This window comes from Citrus clementina, unplaced genomic scaffold (assembly GCF_000493195.1).
Source record: "Citrus clementina cultivar Clemenules unplaced genomic scaffold, Citrus_clementina_v1.0 scaffold_8, whole genome shotgun sequence".
In the NCBI taxonomy this organism is placed as follows: Eukaryota; Viridiplantae; Streptophyta; class Magnoliopsida; order Sapindales; family Rutaceae; genus Citrus; species Citrus x clementina.
The window spans coordinates 12,019,295-12,043,699 of NW_006262022.1; the positions used below are offsets into that span (position 1 = coordinate 12,019,295).

The window sequence follows — 24,405 nt, forward strand, 5'->3', positions numbered from 1 at the left end:
TGGCGGCTGGGGAAGAAGAAAGAAAGAAAAATATGATTTTAGGGTTTAATAGTTTTTATCATGGAGGTCCCTATGGTTTCATAATTTTTTCTTCGAGCAGAAATGTTTAAATTTTTTGCATTTAAGTCCAAAAACAGTTTTGGGCTTAATGAATCCTAGTTTTAGGACCAATTTCAATAGGGCTTAATGGATTAAAATGCATAGATAAAATTGAATACACTAAATTTATTTTTGGTCCAAAAGTTTTATTTTAATAAATTTATTTATTTCCTTTTCAAAATTAAAATTGGACCAATTATAAATTTAAAAGCCCAATTTCCCCTAGTCCATTAACAAAGACAAGCTTATGAAAAGATGGACATTGACAAGAAGCCCAATGAAGATTAAGCTTAAGGTTAATGTATTTTTTCATTATTAGGAAAGCCATGAATTAAGATTATTTAATTATTTTTCTATATGTTATGTTTTGGATAATAACATGCCATGATAACATGTCATATAGAATAGGTAGTGTCACTCTATGCATAATGATACATGTCATTCATTAATAATGAATCTCATTATATTGTTTGAAATTTGCACATGCTTAATAATAGTTGATATCATCTAGATAATATTATAGAAAGCATGCAATTAACAATATGTATGTTTTAAAAAGGAAAAACCAATTTTAAAATATTGAGTGGGAGAGGGAAAATTAAAGATAATTTTCCTACGGGCTCCATTGTTAGTTCAATAATAAAATTATATATATACCTCGACTTCATGATACGGTGATGCTCCCTACGGAGGGTATATATATTAGATATTTTATTTGATGAACTTCTTCAAAGATAAAATTGAAATATTTTTCAATCGATTGTTCGCCCCAACGGTGAATATTGATATGAAAAATACGTAAATTGAAACAATGGTTATACACTCAACTAAAATTTGTTATTAACCTTCCCAACGAAGCTCTGTTAATAAATTTAGGCCCAAAAGGATAACGATAATTATTTATCATGTCTCTACATGAAAGTAAATAATCTAATGGATAATTGGGTCTAGTAAGTGTAGACATGACTTCCCCAATGGATAGCTTGTCAAAGCGGTACTAGATTATCGTTACAATAAATTAAAATGCATTTATGGTTTTTTTGTATTTTTGTCATTTGTTGTGAATATTGTTTCAAAGTATTTATGCATGTCTATTTTTTTTTTTTTTGAAAAAAATGTCTTCCATCAACCCATTATTAACTATCCTTGTTAAAAATGAACTCACTGGCGAAAAGTATTTAGATTGGAAATGCAATCTATTTAATATTCTCATTGCTAAGGGCTGCAAATATGTGTTGACCCAGCCTTGTCCTCCTGAACCATCGTTATACGATTATAGAAATCAGAGGGAGCCTTATGAGAAATGGTGCGAAGCTAACAAAATGGCTAAGTGCTATATATTGGCTTCGATTTCTGTGGAACTGCATAAGAAGCATTGGAGCATGGAAACAGCCACTGAAATAATGGCTAGTCTTCATAAGATGTTTGGGCAAAATACTCATTTTACTAGAGAAGCAGCATTAAAACGTATTACAGATACTAAGATGGAAGAGGGCACAAAAGTTCATGATCATGTCCTCAAAATGATGGACTATTTGAATGAGGTAGAGATTCATGGTCTTCAAATCAATGATAAATCAAAGATTAATATGGTGATTGAATCTTTACCTGATACATTCAAAGAGTTTAAGGTCAGTTATATCTTAAACAATAAAGATATGACCTTAATTGAATTAATGCACGAACTACATGCTATAGAAGAATTTTATCATAGCAGAAAACTTCCTGAAAAAGGATTCTCTTCAAGGCTTAAGTCGAAAGACAAGAATGAGCAAGCAAGAGTTGGGATCGGCAAACTGTCCACTAAAAAAAGTGGCAAGCCAAAAGGCAAGTGTTACAAATGTGGACAGAAGGGTCACTGGAAGAAAGATTGTCCTAAGATTATTAAAATCAGACATAGGAAATCTTTAAGCTTCCTAATTAGTTCAGATTTCTATTGATTCATACAATAATGAATTATGAGATAACTAATCTTATTTGTAATTCATTTATTTGGTTTTCAGGAAACCAAGAGATTAAGTGAAGAAAGCTTCAAACAGCAGTTGAGGACATGCTAGTTTATATCAATTGAAAGGCTAGATCAATTTTACAAGACCTAAAGTTTTGATATTTGTCTTTATTTTTCCAAATATTAGAGGAATTTAATTTCGGTGACTTATTTTCATAAACAGGAGTACACTGTTATTTTTTGATCCTCTGTTTATTATTTATTTTGGTTATTTATAAAGACAATTTATATCATATAAGTCCATTGATCTATTCAAAGCAAGATATAATGATAAAGAGTATATGCATTTATCTAAGAAAAGAAATGTTTCTTCAAACCAAAATCACCTCTGATATTTATGCTTAAGTCATATAAACTATAATAAGATTTTAAGAAAATGATTAATGATAGACTTGTTGGCCTATTAAGATTGATCATTGTAACTTTATAAATCTTATTTAGAAAAGGAATATGATGATGATGCTTGTATTTGATGATTTAGTGCATACAAATGTATACGGACTAATCAGTTTACATGTTATAAGAGGTTATAAGTATTCTATCAATCTTGTTGAAGAATATTCATTTTATTTATGTTTGTCTAAATGTGTCATGATTCCATTGCTTTTGAAATTCAAAAGAGTAGGTGGATAAGACAGAAGCAATTAGACAGGAACATAAAAGAACTTCGATATGATCGAAACAAAGAATGTCTCTATGGAGAATTCAAGCACTATTTGGTTGTCAATGAACACTATGATACAATAGTGTAATTAAATGGAGAAACAAGATTCTTTTGGATAAAACAAGATATATACTAAGTGGTTTATCATTTACCTTTTTGATTCCAGATACTAATATTTAAAACTACAAAGTTTATTGAACTTAGTTTCATCTATCTCGGTGTCTACTACTCCAAGAAATTATGAAAAAGTCACAAACATGGTTTGAGACACATTCGTATTTGGAGTTTACTAGTATTTCTACTAGAATCAAAGGTAGAGAAGATGGATTTCTGTTCAAAAGCTTGCATGTTTAAGGTATCTTAATGGAATAAGGGAAAGTCTGAATTATAGTCCTCAAGATAGGAATGTATTTATAGACATATTCTTTACTTTTTTTGAGGAAGACTATATAATGACTTATAACCTACGAGTAAGGTAAAACTAGAGAAATAAAAGAGATCAGGTTGATGCAGCTTTCAACACCTGTTATAGAACAGGAAGAACAACAACAATCGGCTGATCACCACAGGATTATCCTTGAACAACCATCACTTTTAGAACCTCGTCATAGTGGGAGGGTAACTAGGTTACCTGCGAGATACATGTTATTGAGAGAAACCTATACGACGATCTCAGTTGAACATGTATAAGATCCCACTAGTTACAACGAAGCTCTAATAGACAAAGATGTTGAATTTTGTAAAAAGGTCATGAATCAAGAAATGGAATCTATGTATTCCAATAAAGTCTGGGAACTTGTAGAGGCACCAAATGGGGTAAAACCTATAAGGTGCAAGTGAATCTACAAGATAAAAAGAGGAGTAGATGGAAGGGTGGAAACATTTAAAGCAAGATTAGCAGCCAAAGGGTTTACTCAGAAAGAAGGAATCGATTATGAGGAAACTTTTTCTGTGGTTGCTATGCTTAAATCCATCAGGATTCTGCTCTCCATTGCTGCAATGCTAGATTATGAAATTTGACAAATGGATGTTAAGATAGCCTTTCTTAACGGGCATCTTGAAGAAGACATCTACATGCATCAACCAGATGGATTCGTACAAAAGGCCAAGAACACATGGTATGTAAGTTGCAGAAATCCATTTATGGATTAAAGCAAGCATCCCGGTCATGGAACATCAGATTTGATCAAGAGATTAAATCGCTTGGATTCATTCAGAACATTGATGAATCATGTGTGTACAAGAAAATTCAAGAAAAATCTGTAACCTTCCTAATTCTTTATGTAGACGATATTCTCCTAATTGGAAACAATATAGGAGTATTGACTACAATAAAGAGTTGGTTAGCGAAACAATTTGATATAAAAGACTTGGGAGAGGCAAGTTATATTCTTGGTATCAAGTTATTACGAGACCGGAAGAATAAAACTTTAGCCTTGTCTCAAGCGGTCTATATCGATAAGATATTGGCTAGATTTAGCATGGAAAATTCCAAGACTGGTTTATTACTATTTAGACATGGAATTACATTCTCTAAGGATCAATCACCTAAAACATCTGAAGAGATAGAGAGAATGAGACGAGTTCCCTATGCAGAAGCTGGGGAAGTCTCATGTATGTCATGCTTTGCACTAGGCCAGACGTCTGTTTTGCGGTATGGATGGTTTACAGATATCAATTTAATCTTGAACCTCAATACTGGAATGCAGTCGAGCATATTATAAAGTATCTGAAAAGAACTAAAAATTATATGCTTGTGTATTCTGGTGACGAACTCATTCCAGTGGGTTATACTGATTCTGACTTTATGTCAGATAAGGATTCCAGAAAATCAACTTCCGGCTATGTGTTTACATTAGGAAGTGGAGCTATTAGTTGGAGGAGTGTGAAACAATCTTGTATCGCAGACTCCACAACTGAAGCTGAATATGTGGCTGCATCCGAAGCTGCAAGAGAAGCTGTATGGCTCCGCAAGTTCCTACAAGATCTTGAGGTGGTACCTGCTGTAACTGCACCCCTTAAACTATTTTACAATAATAGTGGTGGGGTAGCTCAATCTAAGGAACCAAGGAACCACAAGAAACAAAAACATATTGAGAGGAAGTATCATCTTATAAGGGAATAGTGTAGAAAGGTTATATGACAGTACCCCAAATGGCATTAGATGCTAAATGACAGATCTTATTACAATGGCCATTACAGGGAAACCTTTATAACCTGTACTTAGAGCTCTAGAGCATGTGCAATATGCCAGATATGCTTTAAGAGCTAAGTGGGAGATTGTTGGGAAAATATGCTCTTTAAAAGCATATGTGTTTATTTAATTGTAATAAATATTTTTTTCTGATTAATAAAATTAATGAGGTATTTTATTCAAATATCTTAATTGCATTAATATTTATATTAAAGTTCATTTAATCATATTATATGTATTTATTTAATCACCATGTGGATTCACAGAAGACATAAATACAAGTTATCTTATGATTAAATAAATTTAGTTCGCAGTTGATAAATAAAGTTGGGCACTTTATTTAAGTATAGACTGTAATGAATTCATTGAATGATTTGTCTTAATCATGTATGAATTTATTGATGTAGTACGACTACGTTGAACAGGATCACATATGAGATTTAATTAACCTTGAAATGACTGTCAGACTTATTAAATCTCATAGACATTGATTTTACTGTAATCTTAATCTTGAGTTAGTTATGATTTCATGATTGTAATTGTTATTCAATTTGAGTTACCAATGGGCACGACACATAATTGTGGCAAGATTACCCGGTATCTTGGTGAGAGCAATTATGAGTATTGAAGTTATGGATTAACAATATAGAATTTGTACAACACATCTCTTGATGGGTTTTCGGCACTTGATCATAGAATTCTTTGGCCAGAGTGTGTAAACATATTTAGTATGTTAAAAATGATCATTAGAGAAAACCAGTAAGTATCAAGGAATAAGATGTTATTAAATTGATTGGACAGTTGAGATATCAATTTAATTAACGATGTGGTACAAAGGATTGTGCAGTAAAGAAATCAATGTGGCTTGGGACGAATTATTATTCGAGCATACAATTATGGAAGTCAGTTCCTATCTTTTAGTGGAGTAGATTTGGAATTTAATAATTGGGCTAGTTTAATTACAAGCCTAATCATTGTAGCCACTATTGTATGTTCCCAAATGATCCCCGGGTTAGCTCATTTAATTGACTGCACCACTACTGGATTAATAAGCAAGATAACTAGCTATTTGGGTCAAAAGCCTAAATATATCATTTAGTGGGAGGCTCCATTTAATTAGCTTGTGTGTAAGGGTCCTTATGTTATTTTACAAGGTGGGTCCTCTATAGAAAAAGCAAGTAACGTGAGTTTTGTTTTTAATTATTTGGAGCCTAGGGTTTTCACTAAAGGGAGATATAAAAGGTTTATTTTCTCTAAAGAAAAGTCGGAGCAGCCACTTTATACAGATCAGAGAAAAATATTTTTCTCTCTATTGTTGAGAGAAAAATTTTCTCGTGCTAGTTGCTTTGGTAGTGATAAAGGCGCCCACACGTCAAGTGCATATCAAACCTGAGTCATAACCTGGAAGATCATTGGTGGTTCGTTATCTAACAAGCGTGGTGGTGACGGATCATGATCTAACAGGCGTGGTGGTGACGGATCGTGATCTGGGACCCTAAATCACTTCAACGGAAAAATCCAAATCGAATTTACAAGGTACGATTTCTAGATTACAAATTGTTATATATTATATGAGAGCGATCTTAAAAAGGTTTTATAAAAAATTTAAAAACCTAATTTTTTCCAACAATAATAACAACTAATGAATTTCTACAACACAATGATACTACTGAAGTCGTGGCATAAGAACTTTAAGAACTTAATTAGGTGACCTCAAGTTACAAGGATCCTAATTCGGCAAATGACAAATTGCATACGAAAATGACCATTAGCAAACAACAACTGTTCTGCTAGAATAATTTGTCAAATGCAATCGTTGATTAAAAAAAAAAAGAGAGAGAATGGGCCATTTATTTCAGTTAATGAAACTGATATAAATACAAACTCTTAAACAAATTACTGCCTCACCAAATTACTGTTGGATTGATTTTCACATGAATTCACTTTATTAACTATATATATTAAAATTTTATATTTTAACTAACTATTAGTGTATTGCCACATCCATTTCTAGATATAATTTATACAAGAATTTCTATCCTTATGATTGCTCAATTAAATATTTAAGGGAAAAAGAAGGGTATAAAATTCTTGGCGCTCACCGAAGCACTTGCTGAGGTTTGATGATCATCACAAGCACTAAAGGATATGGCTATCCCGCCGCTTGTTCCATTTTTACGAACAGCTGCTGGAGATCTCTGATATTCCCGTTGGTAGTGTCCTTCCCTACTCACATACATTTAAAGATTTACTAGAATTCTAAGAAAAATAATAAATTAATAAAACATTAATCATAAAGTGAAGTATAATTAACCTGTTAATTATCCTGTACATAAAGAGTAGGTCAAGTACAGTTCCACTAAAACAAGTATCAATGACAGCATGAAGTTTCACACCACGGGGCAGCGGCCTCACAATTGTGGCGTTAATTTCATCATCAATTATAGGGCCCTCCGTTTCAAAATCAATAGGACAAATCGCTTCATCGAACCCATCAATCTCATCGAGGTTATAGTCCTTTTGCCTTAATCCATGAAAAATAATGAGTCTCCAGGTTGGCAATCCTGGACTAGCCATTTCATCGCTGATCGCATGTTATGTTTTGTGGGGATCATTCCGGGATTCCTCTCATGTTCTGCATAATCATATGAACTAAGATCATGATTCAAAAGCTGTCGTTTGTTTTTTTCATCTGAACTCTAAATGTATGTGAACGTATAAATCAAAGATATGTTTAATTTTATATATACTTTTTACATATGAATGTAACATGGGAGAAAAGTTGTTTTCACATATTTATTATTGAAAATAATTTTAGGAGGGAAAGATAAAGTTTTATAAAGTAGATATTATCGTTTTTCATGAAAATAATATTAAATGCATTCAGATTAAGGGCTAGTTTGGGATTGTAGTGACCGGCACCAGTGTCTATGCGACCAATTGCTGGAATGGGCCTTTGGAATTTTGAGGGCAAGAGCTGGAGTTTGATGGATAGTATGGGAACAGTAGTGTCAAGGGACAGTAACTGTTGGTGGAAAATTACTTGGGACTGATCACTGTCTGAATCATCAGAAGAATTCTGTAGTGAGAACACTGTTTCATCATTGGGTTCATCTTGTTCAGAGAAGTAGGATTCCAGTTCATCCTTTTCTAGAGAGTAATCAGTAGTGCCTTGAAGATGCTCAACTAGCCGAATATATTTTTTCCTTTTGTTGGGACAATCTTTGGCGTAATGGCCTTTTCTCTTGCAGATGAAACATCTGCTTGATTTTCTCCGTTTAAAGTCTCTGGAAGAAAATGAATTCTTTCTAAAGAATCTGTAAGGCTTTCTGGATCTACAAGGTCTGGATGAAAATTCTAGATTTTTGAATTTCCGAAAATGCCTTTTCTTCTTAGAACTGCATCACAATCCTTTTTCTTCTGACATTTGATCTGCAAATAAGGCTTTTTGCAAGCACTTTGGAATGGTTCTTTATCTTTCAACAGTTCTTTGAAAAACTGTTTCTGCTCACAAAGTTTGTCAAGACAAGTTTTGGCAAGCTGAAAGATTTTTCCAAGAGAGATGTTGTCAAGAATAAGATTGGATGCCGTGAGTTGCTGCTGTATGTCTGGTTGGAGTTCTTCTGGTAGGGAGGCCAGAAAGACATGCTTTAATGTCAGCTCATTGAATCCATTAAGCTTATAGAACAGCAGGGACATTCGTTTGTAATGGAAATCAAGATCCTTAGCATTGAGGGAACATCATTTCATGTTGAGATAGTCCCAGCGTGCAGCTTCAAAAACTACAGAAGGGTCTCCAAGGAATTGATCATGGTGAACCGCAAGAGCACTTGAGACTTCTGGTAAATCAACAAACTGTAATTGGCGGTAGCACCCTAAAGAATCAAACCAATCTCTTAGAGCACCCATAAAATGAGTAGCAAATTCTCTAAGGACTGATTGAGTTGTGGCACCTGGCCGTAGCATTTGGAGGTCAATCCAGGTGGACATTTCATTAAGTCGGTCTCACCATTTATGAGATGGAAGATCATCAAATGTGAACCATGGGCCATTCGATGATTTTTGACTTGTAGAACTGGTCTGGGCTTGAGCGGGAGGGGGTTGGTTTGTGGCAGAAGATTCAGGCATTTCTTCTTCAACTTCGGAGGGAATATCAACATATGGTTCTGTATGAGAAGTTTGGCCTTAGGTAGGTTGGTCAGGTTGAGCCATCAAGATTCTAGTGATATCAACATATGACATTTCAGAGTCGCTGGTGGATGTTGAAGATTCTGTATCAGTTTCGGTATGGCTATCAGAAACAGCTAGATTTGAATAAGAAGTTTGGTCATCTGAAGAAGATGAGTGGTCGACTTAGTGGGCACTAAACTGTTGCATGGGTTCTTTATCCTTGGATTGGATCGGAGGTTGGGATAGAGGGGCTGATGGAGGAGCTGGCGGTGATGCCGGCGTATAACCAGGAGAGGGTTGGCCAGGGATGGAAATAGATGAAGGATGAATTGGGACAGGTCGCGGTGGTGGTCTAGGCTTTGGTTTTGGTTTAGGTGGTGGTTGTAAAGGGTGGTCTCTAAAAAGAGTATGAGTCATGCCAAATAACTTGGAAGGATCATACTGTTTGATCGGGGAAAGCATAGAGGCAAATGGGTGATAAGTTGGACCGATGGAAGGGATAGGAGGAGATGTGGTAAAAATGGTAGGTCTTTGTTTTTCAGATTCAATCTGATCAAGCTCAGCTTTTAAGCATCTGATTTCCCTTTCTTTTTGGTCAAATTCTGGGCCATAGTAGCGCTGGGCAAGCATAGTTCGTAACTCAGAATCGGAATCGAGTGGATCTGCTGCATCTGTGCAGCAATGGAGTCAACTTTTGTCTCAAGTTGTTCAGTTCGCAAACTGATTTTGTCAACTTTGGAATTGATATGCAACAAAGTATCATTCTGTGCTCTGGCATTTTGGGTTTGCCAGTTGAGGACTGATTCAAAAGGTTTGGGAGGTTCAAGGTGGCCAGATGAGGTAATTGGTGAAGGGACAAAGGGTTTGGACACAACATTTCGGTGGGAGTCGGTGTGAGTTTCTAAAGGAGGAAAGGAAGAAGAGTAATCTGAAGAGGTGGAAGAAAACATCATACAAGCTAGTGGTTGGGCAATAGGTGGTGAATGTGAGATAGGAGATGGAACCTCAGGTTTGTAGTGCTTTGCAATCCATCGGAGTTCAGCTTTATAGATAGGTAATGAAGTTGGTGGAGGTGGAGGATCTTGTGGTGGTTGGGGGTCATAGTGGTGACATGAGATTGGAGATTTTTTCTTTTTGGGTTTTTTTTTCCTTGTGTTGGTATAGTCATCGTCCTTTTCCCAGTCATCCCAATAGGGACAATCTGGATCACACATGCCGGAGCCAGGGGCATCCCATAGGAAATGGCCATTTTGCTTTGCTGGATAAACAGGGTAGCCTTCAGTATTGAACCCTGTAATGGGCAGATCTTCCTGGGCTGTCTGAACAGCTGTGATCATTGAAGAATAGGTAAAGGAGAGCCGAGGAAGCTCTTGTGGAGCACTTGGAGGTGGTTTAAAAGTCATTCGAACTGTTCCATCTTGGCGTCTTTCAAACAGGCTTTCAGATGTCTGAATTGGAGCTGTATACTTATGAAATTGTTCATAGTTAGAGATCCATTCAAGAGGCATAAGCTTAATGAGCTCATGACGTGGAATTTGTCTTAGGATTTGGATTATGGTTGGGATCTAGTCAGATTCGGCTAATACCATGAGGGTATCAGAATGGTGTTCTGGAGTGGGGAGATCTAAGGCATGATTTTGAAGCCTATAGACCAATTGGTGGTGTAAGGTGGCAATTTTGGCAGAAGAAATTTGTTCAGCACCTTAGATCTGAACTTGGACTTTTAAGGTTGTGGGCAAATTGGGGTCTTGGAGAGAAAGGTTAAAGTTTGGAACAAAGGTGAGTAAAACACTGCCTGCATGAAGAGTTGTGAGGACAGTGCCAATAACAACATCTTGGTACTGTTTAAACCAGGTATCAAGCATGGCAAGGTGAGCTGTAACCGGTAATCCCTTTGGTAGTGTCGTTAAGGTGCACCAAATTTAAAACCTTACCACTAATATAAATAATTAGTACAGAGTGAGTAAGGATCGATCCCACAGAGACTATGCTAGTTATATTTATTATTAACTCCAAAGCAAGATTTAAAATAAAATAATAGTAGTAATAATAATAGTAATAATAATATAAATTAATCTAATTAAAGAAAATGCCAATTAAAAATAAAAGGGGGGTTTATGAATTTTTAACTAAATAGTAAGAAATAAAGAAATTAAAATTACGAACAAGAATTTAATAAAAACTTTAATTAAAGGAGAAAGAAATAATAATGATGAAAACTTTGGTTAAAGGATCATTCGCCACCACCAAACATGCACATAATATATCAATTCTATTATCAATTTATATTGAAACTATCAGTCGTAGACAACAATAAGTTCTGTTAGTCTCAATCTTTCCTTAGTGTGTCGTTAGGTAAAATAAGCTCTTCACCTAATCTCTAACCATTAAATAATTTAAAATAAGCTCTTTAAATTTAAGATAATGGAAGCATTAAACAAAGAAAGATATTAGATTGATCTAGGCAATAAACACACAAGCTCGGATTATTTAACCTAGGTTATGTTCTTCAATTGAAATCACTAATTCCAACTGCTACTAATGATTAAAATATCAAGACAATTACGGATCAAGAATTTTAATTTAGCAATAATATTTATTCAAGTCCTATTTAATTGGCCACTTAAATAAAACAAGAATAAACCATGAACATTAATTATAGAAGAACATAAACAATCTCAATTAAATAAATTGAATGATAGAATTTAAATTTAATTGCATATCATGTTTAGGGTTTTGAATTCACCCTTAACCAAATAAAAATCTAGCCTAACATAATTGAATTGGGAATAAGAGAATTGACAAAACCAATCATGGAGATTAATTCAAACGGCTGCCTTTTTTCTTCAATTGAATTCCTTCTGGCGTCTTCCTTGTTTTTTTTTTTCTTGCAGAATTGGATCAGCCCCTGCTCTCCCTCTTCTCCCTTCCGTCCAGCAGCTGTTCTCCTTTTATAATGCTAGTTGACCGAATTCTTCTCCAACAAATCCAAAGAAATCCTTTTTCAATTAGAATTGAAATCCTTTTCCAATTTAACGCCACCCAAAGCCATTAATTCCAACTTTTGAAAGTCAATTGTGGGCCCGTTTAAATGCTTTCCACTTTTGCAATGCCATGCACGTGTACTCCAATTGCCAATTGGAGAACATTAAATCTTTTAATTATTCAACATTTCTCAATTGGATTAATTGCTTTGATTTTTGTCTTCCAATTTAAGCTTCATTCCTTCTCAATTTGAATTTCTTCATGCCTTTTTATTATCCACAATCTCCAATTAATTTCCTATTCAATAAAATAATACAATGAATTAAAAATAAGAAATAAAAATAACTAGCAAATATATAAAAAAAATAAAATATATATATTAATTAATTCCCTATTAAATTAAAAATTAACTAAAATAACTAGAATATTTAAGATCAAAATAAGAAAAAGATGGAGAAATTAAAAGCAAAATATATGGAAAATATGCACTTATCACCCTTTCGTCCATGAAGAGTAAGGATTAATCAGATGCCTCCAAGATGAAGATGAGTATAACCTTCTCGTTTCCAATTGGAAAGTAACTCTGAGGGGATTTCGAGAGTAACATATTGCTCAGCAGAGGTGGCTTGAAGAGCACATTGATCCAGGCGAGAAGACTGGATATATTCTTTGGGGTGAGGCCGTCTGGTAGAGATGAGAGTGCGTATACTGCTGGTAAAGGAGCTAGGTCGTTTGTACAACTGATAAGGGCTGAGGAGAGGATAGGATGACTCACTAATTTGGGCAGATTCAGGGATGTAGGAATATTCGACAAGGTTTTCGATCTTATGAGTGGTATGAGAAGTGCAAGATCTGGGCAAAGAAAGAGTAGAAGAAATAGTAACAGGAGTGGAAGATGAAGTGGAAGCCATGAATGAGAAGTTCTCTCTCTGCTCCTGAAGACTAAAGATCAAAATAGAAAAAGACTTAAATCATACCATTTTGATCAGGAAAAGAAGTGTTTTGAAAACAGAAAAGTTTCAAGGACTGGTATGGCTCTGATACCAAATGAGGATACCAAATGAGACCAAATGAGGTATCTGTACATGGCGTTGTTCTACCAAATCTACGACAGCACAAGTCTGTCCTTAGGGCCAGTAGCCCGCAAGTTCTGGTTTCCAGCCGATATACAGTAAAACTTAAAACATTTCGTTTGAGGTTATATAACCTAAAACAGACTTTCCTTATCTTAAAACAGGGTACCAAACCGTTTAAGAAATTATCATAAGTTTTCTGATGCACAAGATCCTTACTGGAAGGCAAGTGCAGAGCATACTTCCTTAAGTTTTCAAAATGAACAAATTCAATTCTTTATTCTTTTTCTTTCTTTAGATCTTCATTTGCAGAGAGAGAGAAGAGAGTTTAGAAATTCATGGGTTTTGAAAACACACGAGAGTTTTTTTCTTGGAAAACTTCTATATCTTACAAGCGAGGGAGAATCCTTTATATAGGAGAATTCTCGGGGAGATAGGACAGGACCCCTATCTTTTACAAAAGCAAAAGTAAAAGATACATCATGACACAACTTTAATTATTACAAAGTGACAAAGTGTGCTTTAATAATTAAAGCATGACTTTGACAAAAGCAAAAGCTTAAAGTAAAAGCAAACTTTAATAATTATACAAGACAAAAGCATAACATAATTATTACAACAAGACAAACTACTTTATGGAGAGCGGAGGTTCATGTAGTCATCTTCAGATGAGCTGTCTGTTTCATCTGGATCAGTATCATGAGAGTTATCTAAACCGTCAGCAGCAAGCATATTAGGAATTATACTATTTGACGCTCTACTGAATCGGTGTGACCCCGCTACTGATGGACCATGGACTTGCGGCTCAAATGGCTGAAACCTGGTAACAACTTGGCAATTAGGACATTGGCCAGTCACTGCCTGATGACCACATCTGTTGCACCTTTCTGTTCTACTTGCCATTGGTTTGATTGACAAGTTATGCTTGAGTTTGCGAATTGTGATTGGATACCTATTCTATCATTTATAGTTAATATTTGAAAACTAAGAATAAGTAGAAGCGAATCAGATTCACATTCACTTGCTTTTTGGTTTGGTCTGGTGAAGTTTCTTTGAATCTAATTCTGCCCAATTTTCTAATGGATTCGGTCCTGACAAGAGGAAGATAATTTTTTTGAGGATAAAATAATTAATGCCCGTCTTGACAAAGATATAAGGCAGGGAATTCGACCTGTCTAGCTAGAGATATTCTTTTAATCCAAATAGGCATGGCACAAGCTTGGCACCACAAATATAAAGTACTTTCTCAAACTCAATTAATTATTTAATGAATCATTTTACGGTCTCTTTACTAATGAATAGTCGGACTAACCAGCTGAATGCATAATGTGTTATAATCGAAAGAGTAATGATATAGTCACAAACTCTTGTACAAACTTATTTTGTACAAACTGATGTGGCATGATAAGATTGGTTGAATTAAATATCACTTGGCCCACGTGATTTGTTTTTATTATTTTATATTTTCATTCAATTAATGAATTAATGCCACGTCAGTTTGTATAAAATAAATTTGTACAAGAGTTTGTGGCTGTATCATCACTCTAATCGAAATAAGGGAAATTAAAATAAATTATTTATTTTGACAGTGGGTATTGGAATTGGAATTGGTTGTGCAATATTCCTATTGATGTGCGTACTTTATGCTAGAATGAAAATGAATTTTTTTAAAATTTACTAAAATACCTTTTATTAATTATTGTACTTAGTATTATTTGTAATAAGAATAAAGCAATAATGAAACTAAAGCAATAATAATAATGACAATAATATTTACTAAAACAATAAAATTAATAAATTTTAATAATGATAATATTAATAAAAATAATGTTAACATTAATTAATAATAATTAAAATAATAAAGTTAATATAGTTTTGACGACGATGACGACGGCGACGATGATAATAATAATCATAATTTTTAATAATGATAATTGACAACAAAAGTGTTGATTTACTTATAAATATAAGAGTATCTAATTATAATACAAACTAGTGAGTTTGGAGTTGATTCAATGGAAATCTGAAAATCTAGGAGTCAATTATTAAATAAAATTAATTTGTTATAAAAGAAACTATTTGTTTTAAATGTGATAAACATTACAAGATCCACTCTTGGTATTTAAATTATACTCATAATACTCTCTCATATTACATTTTATATTTGTTTAATTCTAATATGACTTAATTATTAATTAACTACTTATGGATAAATACTGGGATAAAGTACATAATGTGCCACACCAACATGGCATTTCGATTCGACATTATGTCTAAACACCATATGGATCCAAAGTGGATATAGATTTAAAGATTAAAACAAAATAAAAATAATGAAAAATATATAACATGTAAATAATAAAATATAAACTTGAGAAAATAATTAATTTCATAATTTAAATCCTTTACCTTAAAATATTAACCATTTATATTTACAAATAAAACACTATTTTTATTTCCCAAACATTTGAAATATACTACAAGAAAATTAATTATTCAAGAAAAGAGAAGAAATTATTTTCTAAGCTTCTGTGTTCCTTTTCTTCTCTCCAATTCTCCTTTCTTCTCCCCTCTTCTTTTTATAGGCCCAATGCCTCTTCTCATTCTTATCTTATTAACTTTTAATTTGTTTTATTATTATAAGGAAAGAAAGAAAGATACGGCAACAGTCAAAAGTGGTGGCCGCCACTTGACTATCACTTTATCAATTGTCTCCACCCCCCCTAATCAATGCTATCTATCTTCTTTGTTTTCTCGCTTTTCGCTTTGATTTCTTCTTCATTTCTGAAATATATCTATAACATAAAATTAAGATAAAATTAGCATACTACAAATTAATTTAACGTAAAATTATATTAGGGGAGCATTAAATGAATCAAAATTGTAAGTAAAAAATTGATAAATTTAACCTTTATTAAATGTATATTTTCTAGTGTTTATCACACTCTCAACCAGCTTATTGCTAGTCCTAAGCAAATTATGCGATAATATATAGGAATTCAAACCTAAATTGAAATCCTTTTTTTTAAGGCAATTGTGTTTACTTTGCTTAAATTAATGACAATAATCAAATAAAAATATAAGTATTATATCTGTGCTAAAAAAAATCATTCTCACATCAATCATTCACAAAAATCAGTTAGGTAAACTATTACAAATGATTAATTATCAAAGCTATATTAATCAATGCCACTTTCAAGAATGTCACTCTCAAAAGAAAATAAACCCAATAAAAACGGTCACTCCAAGGATTGATAGATTGGGAGATAAAAGAAAAATAATATCATATATTCTCACCAAGATGAAAGAATAATGTCTATATCTTAAAAAAATATTATTTCAAATCAAATGAATTACTAGTCAAACTAATAATATTATTTGTATTCAATTTTATACATCACCACATCTTTTAATCTATAAAACTAGCTTTTACTTCAAACTATAGTTCTATAAAATCAAGGACTTTTAATAGGACGTAACATAGCAAGGGACATGGCTAACAAAGAAGGGATAGTAAGAAAAGTAAAAAATGTGTTTGAGAAAAATAGAGAAACTGCAAGGTGCTTCTCACTTTCATTCATTTATTTCTATTTTTTTATTTTTTATTTTTATGATTATTTTAACTCTTTTTTGGGTGATGCATCACATTTCTAAAAAAAAATCATCTATATATTTCTCAATCACGAATAGGTAATGGAAAACATAAAATATAAGGTAATACTCCAAATCAGTGTGGGATAGGATCATGGTAAGTTAACAAACAAAACGTATATATATATATATATATATATATATATATATATATATATATGTATGTATGTATGTATGTATGTATGTATGTATGTATGTAGTAGGCTCAAAAGGGGTAACTATAGATACTTCAATAGAGATGGCTAGAAAAGGTTGAAGTGGATCAATGATGGCCTTTCTATCATTTTCTAGAGTTCTAAATAGCCTTTCATACATATTATTTTAATAGACTTTCAGATATAGCAACACAAATAAAGCTTTTTTAAATTTTTTTCATTGGTTGACTTTAAAGAAAATATAGAACTCATGTATAAAATAAGCTATGAAAAATAGTAAAAAAAGAAAGCAGGTTACTCTCCATGAAAAATTATAGGGTCAAAAACTCACTTCAAACTTATTATGAGATTTACATTCCTTCAAATAACTCAATCAATGTCACTCACCAAATCTTTCAATTCACACTTGTCACCAACAAGAACATGCAAAGTGGCAAACATGGTGTAATATAACTCAAAGCCAAAGATAATACAAATACCATAATTTAGAAGTCATCATGTCATCCAATGTTAAAAGATCACATGAAAAACATTAATTTTTTTTCTTTTTTAAAGTACCTCACTCGCAAATCTATTGTAAACATTGTCCTCAACGTTTGTACTCTAAAGATATACATGCAAAAAGGCGAAAAAGATAAAGAAAACATAAATAACAAAAGAAGAATTTGGAGAGACCACACCTGAATTGGTTGGAGAAGCTTAAAAAAAATGACAAAGAACAAGAAAACAGTAGAAAATAATTTTTCTTTGTTTTTATAACAAACCAAACATCGTCGATACTAAGAGGTGCGTTTCTAGAGCTGTTAGACCCTATATCCAGCCATCTTCAATTTAAGTTTATCCAAATCTAGTAAAAACATTAGCAGGACTAAGAATTTAGTAAAACTATATTAGACGCAACTATCAATTATTCCACAATTGTTAATTATTCCCTCCCCAACCAGAAAGAAGTGGAGTTTAGAAGACATTACCTTAACATTATAAGAGAAGATATCTACAAATAGAGAGTTAAATTTAATTTGCGCTTCTTATTAGGACTACTACCAGCTTTAATTGACCTGATCGAGCACCAAGGTCTTGAGATCTAGCCCTAGTTTGTAAGTTCATAAAATATCAAGTACTTGGTTAGCAGTATTAGCACAAATAAAGAGTTTTTTTTTACTATTATTGAAATGAAATGATTCTTGATTGCATGGCATTATAAAAGTTATTAACATTTAGCAAACCAATGGGTTTTTAATGAATGTTCAAATGGGCCCAAAATATAAATATAATCAATGCCTCAAAAGTTGCAAGATCTCCTAAAAAGAAAATGAAAGCATCTACAATATTTCACATTTAAGATATTCTCTCTTTCATACTTAAGACAATTAACTCCTCTCTACTTAGTAGGTCGGCCAAACATTCCAAAGGTTTTAAGGCTGTTGAGATGATGCCTAACACTTAACTTACTCTAGTATAAGCAGCTTTTGAGACAAGATTTGATAACCCTCGTTCACCCCCTCTATATGCCAGGTATATTTTTTTTTCTATTAAGACTCAACCAATATCTATAGCTGCCTCATTGAATTATTTGTATTTGCCATAATGAAAACCATAAAGCATACAAAACGTTGTTGAATCGTTTGCTTAAAGCTGCTGCCATGGGGAAAATTCTCAAAAATAATTTATGAGTATTTGAAAAAAGCTCGTGTTTAAAGACCTTAGTAATAGGTACAATAATACACATATGTAAATGAGGTGGTGTGTTTGTTAAATGAAGCGTCAAGCTGATGGCTCAAGACTTAAAGGCAAACAGTAAAAAGAAACCAGCATTATTAGATATAAAATCACACCATTAAAAATAATAATGTAACAAATAAAAGAACAATATAATAAAAGGATATTTATTGGTAATTATGATCATGGTTACATTTAATAATGGCTAGAACGTCCTCTATGGGTTCGGGATAGGCTTCTGATCCAATTTTCTTATAAGTTGGCAAATAGGGTCACTTATAGTTAGATTCTAAGACTATATCATAAAGTTCTTTCTGGACTAATGGACATAACTGGGAAATTGCATGCTATATGTATTAGCTCTTTGTCTTAATCTTGTCTTTCATTTTTGTTGGACACTATGCCCAAAGATGTATAAGGACCTCCGTTGCTGTTTTTTTGGGCACATTTATGGCAAGAAAATTAAAGTTATTTAGCTCTTTGTTTTCTTAAATAGCTTTGTTTTCCACAACTAGGCATGTAGGCAACTAATTTTAGAGGTAACTCTTGCTAGTTGTACTTTTGTTTAGATTAACAAACATATGTCAATAGGAATGTTATTTCTCATTGTTGTGTAAATTTTAATGTACTCGCAAGCGCACAAATCTATTGTAGTATAGATCTATGGTGACGAGTGTCGATCCCACGAGGAGGTGGATTTTAATTGTGTATAGAATTAATTTTGTAAATGGGTTGTTGGATTTATGGTGGAAATGATTTGGTATATGCTAAAACTTAAATTAAAATGGCGAGAATAAATTCTAAAATTGGAATTGCAATGGCGAGAATAAATTGAAGCGAAATCTATTGAAATGACGTACTTGGGTATCTGGATCCGTATCAACATGCATCATGGGCTAAATCATCCATATTAATGCCAATTAAATCATGAGGGGGGAATCCACACCTCATGAACCACGCTCTAATCAATATGGTGCTAAGGGCTTATCGTGCCAAATAATAATAACCTTGTACTAGAGGGCCGGTGAAACCAAGGCGGTACTAGACAATAATATTATTATTTGTCGACGAGAAGTCAAAACATCCACAAAAACTAGAGGGGAAGAGAAAATAAATTTACCAAATTAAGCCCATGACACATGTTGAGACTTCACCTTCAACCCAAGCTTGAAAGAAAATTAGCTACTCATAATTGAACTAGGGGCAAAATGGGAATTTATTAAAATATGAAGAAAATACAAGATGGAGAGAGAATTATAAAAAATGGATCCCAAAAATGGATTCAGAGATATCAAATTAGGGGGGAGAGGCCCCCTTTTTATAGATACATGGAGTAAATCATGGCCATCGGATTAAAAACAGTTTGGACGCTCAGGATTGCGCCACGTCATCAGTCAACAGTCCACGGTTTGACCACGCGGATGAACAATAACACGGTTTGACCCGACTTTGAACAGTAACGCGGTTTGACCCGGATGAACAGTAACGCGGTTTGGTTGAAAATAATCCTGTGTGATGCATGCACCGTATGCGAGATTTTTCGTCCACTGATATGCTGCCACGTCACCATCAACAGTATATAAGAATTTTAGTCCAATAGGATCGTGACACCTCATCAGTCAATGCCACGTCATCGGTCCGTCTATGTGAACAGTGTCGTGAACAGTAACGTATACAGTACCGTACACGTGAATAGTACCGTACAAGTGAACAGTGCCATTTTTCCTTTTATGCTCCTCCTAAGGTTTTCGACCGTCCTGAGTTCAAAAGTGATGTCCGTTTTGCCATCTGATTTCTCGTTTATTGTGAAATGACTATGATGCCCCTAAAATACATAAAATACTTAATTAAAATAAAACACATGTAATTAAATCACAAGAAGGTTAAATACATAAAAGTAAGGGTTGTTAGTAAGACTTGAAATATAAAATAACGGTTTTCTCCTTTATAAATATGCATTTTCTAACACTCAACACACCCGCCAACCAGCTTATTGCTAGTCCCTAGCAAATGAAGCGAAAATAAAATTCAAATTCAAAATGATTTTTTTTTTTTAAATTTAGAAACACTCGTGTTTATTCAATCATATTAATGATAGCAATCAAATAAAAGTATAAGCATTATCTCCAGTCTAAAGTAACATCACACCCACATCAACCATCCACATGAATCAGCCCAGTAGACTTTGTTATAGCTACTTTCAAGAATGACATGTCAAACCCCAAAATCTCACTGGAAGTAGTGACACTCTCACAAAGAAATTAAACCCAATAAAAATAGTCACTCCAATGAATGATAATTGAGAGAAAATAATGAAGAAGTGATATCACATGCTCTCACCAAGATGAAATAAATATGCCCTCAGCTTAAAAATAATACTATCTCAAGTCAAATAAAAACTGTTAGTCAACCCAATTTATTTATTTATTTATTTTTTATATGCACCACTACATCTTTTTAGCCCATATAACTAGCTTCTACTTCAGATTATAGTTCCCTAAAATCAGGAAGGACTTTTATTAGGATGTAACGTAGGCTAGGGACATGGTTAACAAAGAAAGGAAATAAGGAAAACAAAGTGTATGTTTGAGAAAAATGCAGAGAATTTTTTTTTTTTCGGAAGTTGCAAGGTGGATTTCACCTATTATTGTTATTTTTATTCTTTTGAAACAACAACTTTTGTTTCGTTGTTTTTTTTTTTTTTTTTTGCTATAACTTCACTGAACAACATAATTATTTACATTTTCTCAAACATAAATAGGTGATGGAACTTATAAGATATCGGGTAATACTCCAAATCGGAGTGGGTCAAGATGATAAGTTGACAAAGAAAATGTTTTTTTTTTTTTTTAAAGGCTCAAAAGGGTTAACTATGGATATTTAATAAAATGGATGGCTAGAAAGGCTCAAACGGATCAAAGATGGCCTTTCCATCGTCTTCTAGGGCTCTAAATAACCTTCCATATCTATTAGTTAGATGGGCCTCCAAATGTAGCAACACACTTTTTTTTTCTTCTTTTTTTTTAATTTTTATTAAGGGTTAACTCAAAAGAAATCTAGAGATCGTGTATACAATAATAAACTGTTAAGCTGTATAAAGAATGGGCAAAAGGGTTACTCTCCAAGAAAAATGATAGGCTCAAAAACTCACTTGGTACTTATTATGACATGTTCATTCCTTCAAGCAACTCATATATGTCTCCGACATCAACATGTAGAGTAGCAAACATAATGTAACATCACTTAAGACCAAAGATAATACAAATACTAAAATTTAAAATTAATCATGTCACCCAATGTTAAAACAAATCACACAAATTTTTTTTTTTAAACAACATTCTACCCCCCAACCTATTCTAAACATGAAAGGAAAATATGCATGCAGAAATGTGAAAATGATGCATAAAAACTAATTAGAAAAGTTACACGTAAAATGATAGAAAACGAAAATGATTTTTTATTTTTTTTAAAGAAGATGCGTTTTTAGAGGAACTACACTCCATATTCAGCCATCTTCGACTCAAAAGTTGGAAAATGTATATTTATAGAGGAGAAATTAAAAAGAAGAAAAACAAACATAAACACATAATAAAGAAAAAGAAAATGTCTGAATTTTTTTTTAAGTTTTTTTTTTAATTTTTTTAAACGATGAAGATGCGTTTCTAGAGTCACTACACTCCATATTCAGCCATCTTCAACACAAAAAGTTAGCAACAGTTAGTTTCTACAACAAAAAATTAGTAAAAACTTAACCAAAATTCCACAATTGTCGACTATTCCCTCCCCCCAACCAGAACGAAACATTGTCCTCAATGTTTGAAATGAAACATTGTCCTCAATCTTCAACACAAAAAGTTAGCAACAGTTAGTTTCTACAACAAAAAATTAGTAAAAACTTAACCAAAATTCCACAATTGTCGACTATTCCCTCCCCCCAACCAGAACGAAACATTGTCCTCAATGTTTGAAATGAAAGAAGTAGAGTTTAGAAGACATCACCTGGGTGGTGCAACACAGAAGAAAATATTTACAGGCGGAGAGTTAAATCTAATTTGTACTTCTTACTGCTGCTACTGTTACCATCATTATTTGGACGCTCCAACACAAAGGTCCAGGGGTCTGGCTCCGGTCTATAAGCTTGTAACAGATCAAGTAGCTCATTAGCAGTGTCAGCACAAATAAAGAGTTTTTTCATATTAGCGGGAGTGAAATAGTTTTTTATTGTATGGTTAAGAAATGCGATAAAGCCATCATAAAAGTTATTGACATTTAACAAACCGATAGGTTTTTGGTGGATGTGCAGATGGGCCCAAGATGCTAGCGTGATAAGTGCCTCTAGTGTTGCAAGATCTCCTGGAAGGAAAATAAAAGCATCAGCATGATTAAGCATTTAAGTTATTCTTTCTTGCATACCTGAGACGACTAACTCTTCTCCAGTTGATGAGTCAAACAAACTGCCCAATGGTTTTAAGACTCTTGGGATGATGCCTAACACTTGACTTCCTCTGATAAAAGCTGCTTCTGAGACCATTTTTTATAACCCTCGATTACCTCCTCCATACGCCAAGTGTAATTTTCTCGCTGCTATGCTTCGACCAAGATCTATGGCTGCCTCAACGAACTCTTTATGTTTGCCATATGTAAATCCAGAAAGCACACAAATGTTCTTGAATTGTCTATTGGGAGTAGCTGACATTGTGATACTTCTCAAAAACAATTTGTGAGTGCTTGACAAAAAAGAAATCACATTTAAGAGTCTTGGTGATAGTGGGTCATGGTTGTGTATGAGGTAATATGTCAGTGTCAAATAACGCGTAAAGCACGTGGCTCGCAAGTCAAAAAGAAAACAGTAAAAAGGAAAAAGCAAACAGTAATAAAATTATTAAAGACAATAATGCAAACAATAAGACAATAGTGAAATAAAATAACAATAAAGTAAAAGGATATTTACAGGTAGTTGCGACTGTGGCTCACATCTTCCTCTGGTTTTACGTCCAGAAACGGCTTGAACGCCCTCTATGGGTCGAGGATAGGCTTCCTATCCAGTTTTCTTATAAACTGGCAAACAGGGTCGTTTATAGTCAGATTCCCGAGACTATATCGTGCATGCTCTTTCTGGAATAATGGCCATAACTGGAGAATCGCTCCTTGCACATATCCACTGGGATGCGTTTCAAGAGACAAAAGGATATCATCCAATGACTCCTTATTCAAGCCATCCCTAATGAATTGAATCTTATCTTCCCTGTTATCAGACACCATTCCTGCCGATCGTACTTTAGCCTCGATTAACCAACGGATGTCAGCAGGTATGTTATTCCTCAAGAGTAATCGCATGCGTTCGGACCGAGCTTTATAGATCGTAAGGAGGGCATTCTGAGGAAGTGAAGGGAATCGCTTGTGAAGCTTCGCTAGAATCTCGTTTCTGTCCATACCTTCGCCTCAGAATATCAGTTATTATGGGAAACTAAAGTAACCGACTTGATTGTCACGGAGTACCGTTATCCGCCACTTCACCGGGGTAACAAACTAAAGCACACAAATAGAAAAACAAATAAAAACACAATTAAAATCGTCCTCTTATTGAATTTACCTCAAGCTCCAACTGGATGTCGTAAACACTTCTCTCAATGTCTTTGAGTTGGCGTTCTAAACCCTCAACATAGGCTACTAACTCTGGTGGTTGT

General features: G+C 33.6%; 3 protein-coding genes across 3 annotated transcripts in view; 1 reads left to right on the top strand and 2 right to left on the bottom strand.

Annotated features, from left to right (window-relative positions):
* Positions 1-1,421: 1,421 nt before the first annotated feature.
* On the top strand, positions 1,422-2,156 carry LOC112096367. The gene is made up of 2 exons (XM_024179793.1): positions 1,422-1,691; positions 2,103-2,156. Exons 1-2 carry the CDS (start codon positions 1,422-1,424, stop codon positions 2,154-2,156), a joined length of 324 nt encoding a protein of 107 aa, XP_024035561.1.
* Positions 2,157-3,270: 1,114 nt separating this feature from the next.
* Positions 3,271-7,542, bottom strand: LOC18034016 (metacaspase-1). Its single transcript, XM_024179794.1, has 3 exons — positions 7,280-7,542; positions 7,068-7,191; positions 3,271-3,294 (listed from the first exon to the last, which is right to left on the bottom strand). The coding sequence occupies exons 1-3, from the start codon at positions 7,540-7,542 to the stop codon at positions 3,271-3,273; spliced, it is 411 nt and encodes a 136-aa protein (XP_024035562.1).
* A 6,284-nt stretch (positions 7,543-13,826) lies between these two features.
* Positions 13,827-24,405, bottom strand: part of LOC18034025 (metacaspase-1) — a 50,213-nt gene continuing 39,634 nt past the window's right edge. Inside the window, exon 5 of the mRNA XM_024179795.1 lies at positions 13,827-14,150. Coding sequence (XP_024035563.1) covers positions 13,827-14,150 — 324 coding nt within the window. The remainder of the gene's footprint in view (positions 14,151-24,405) is intronic.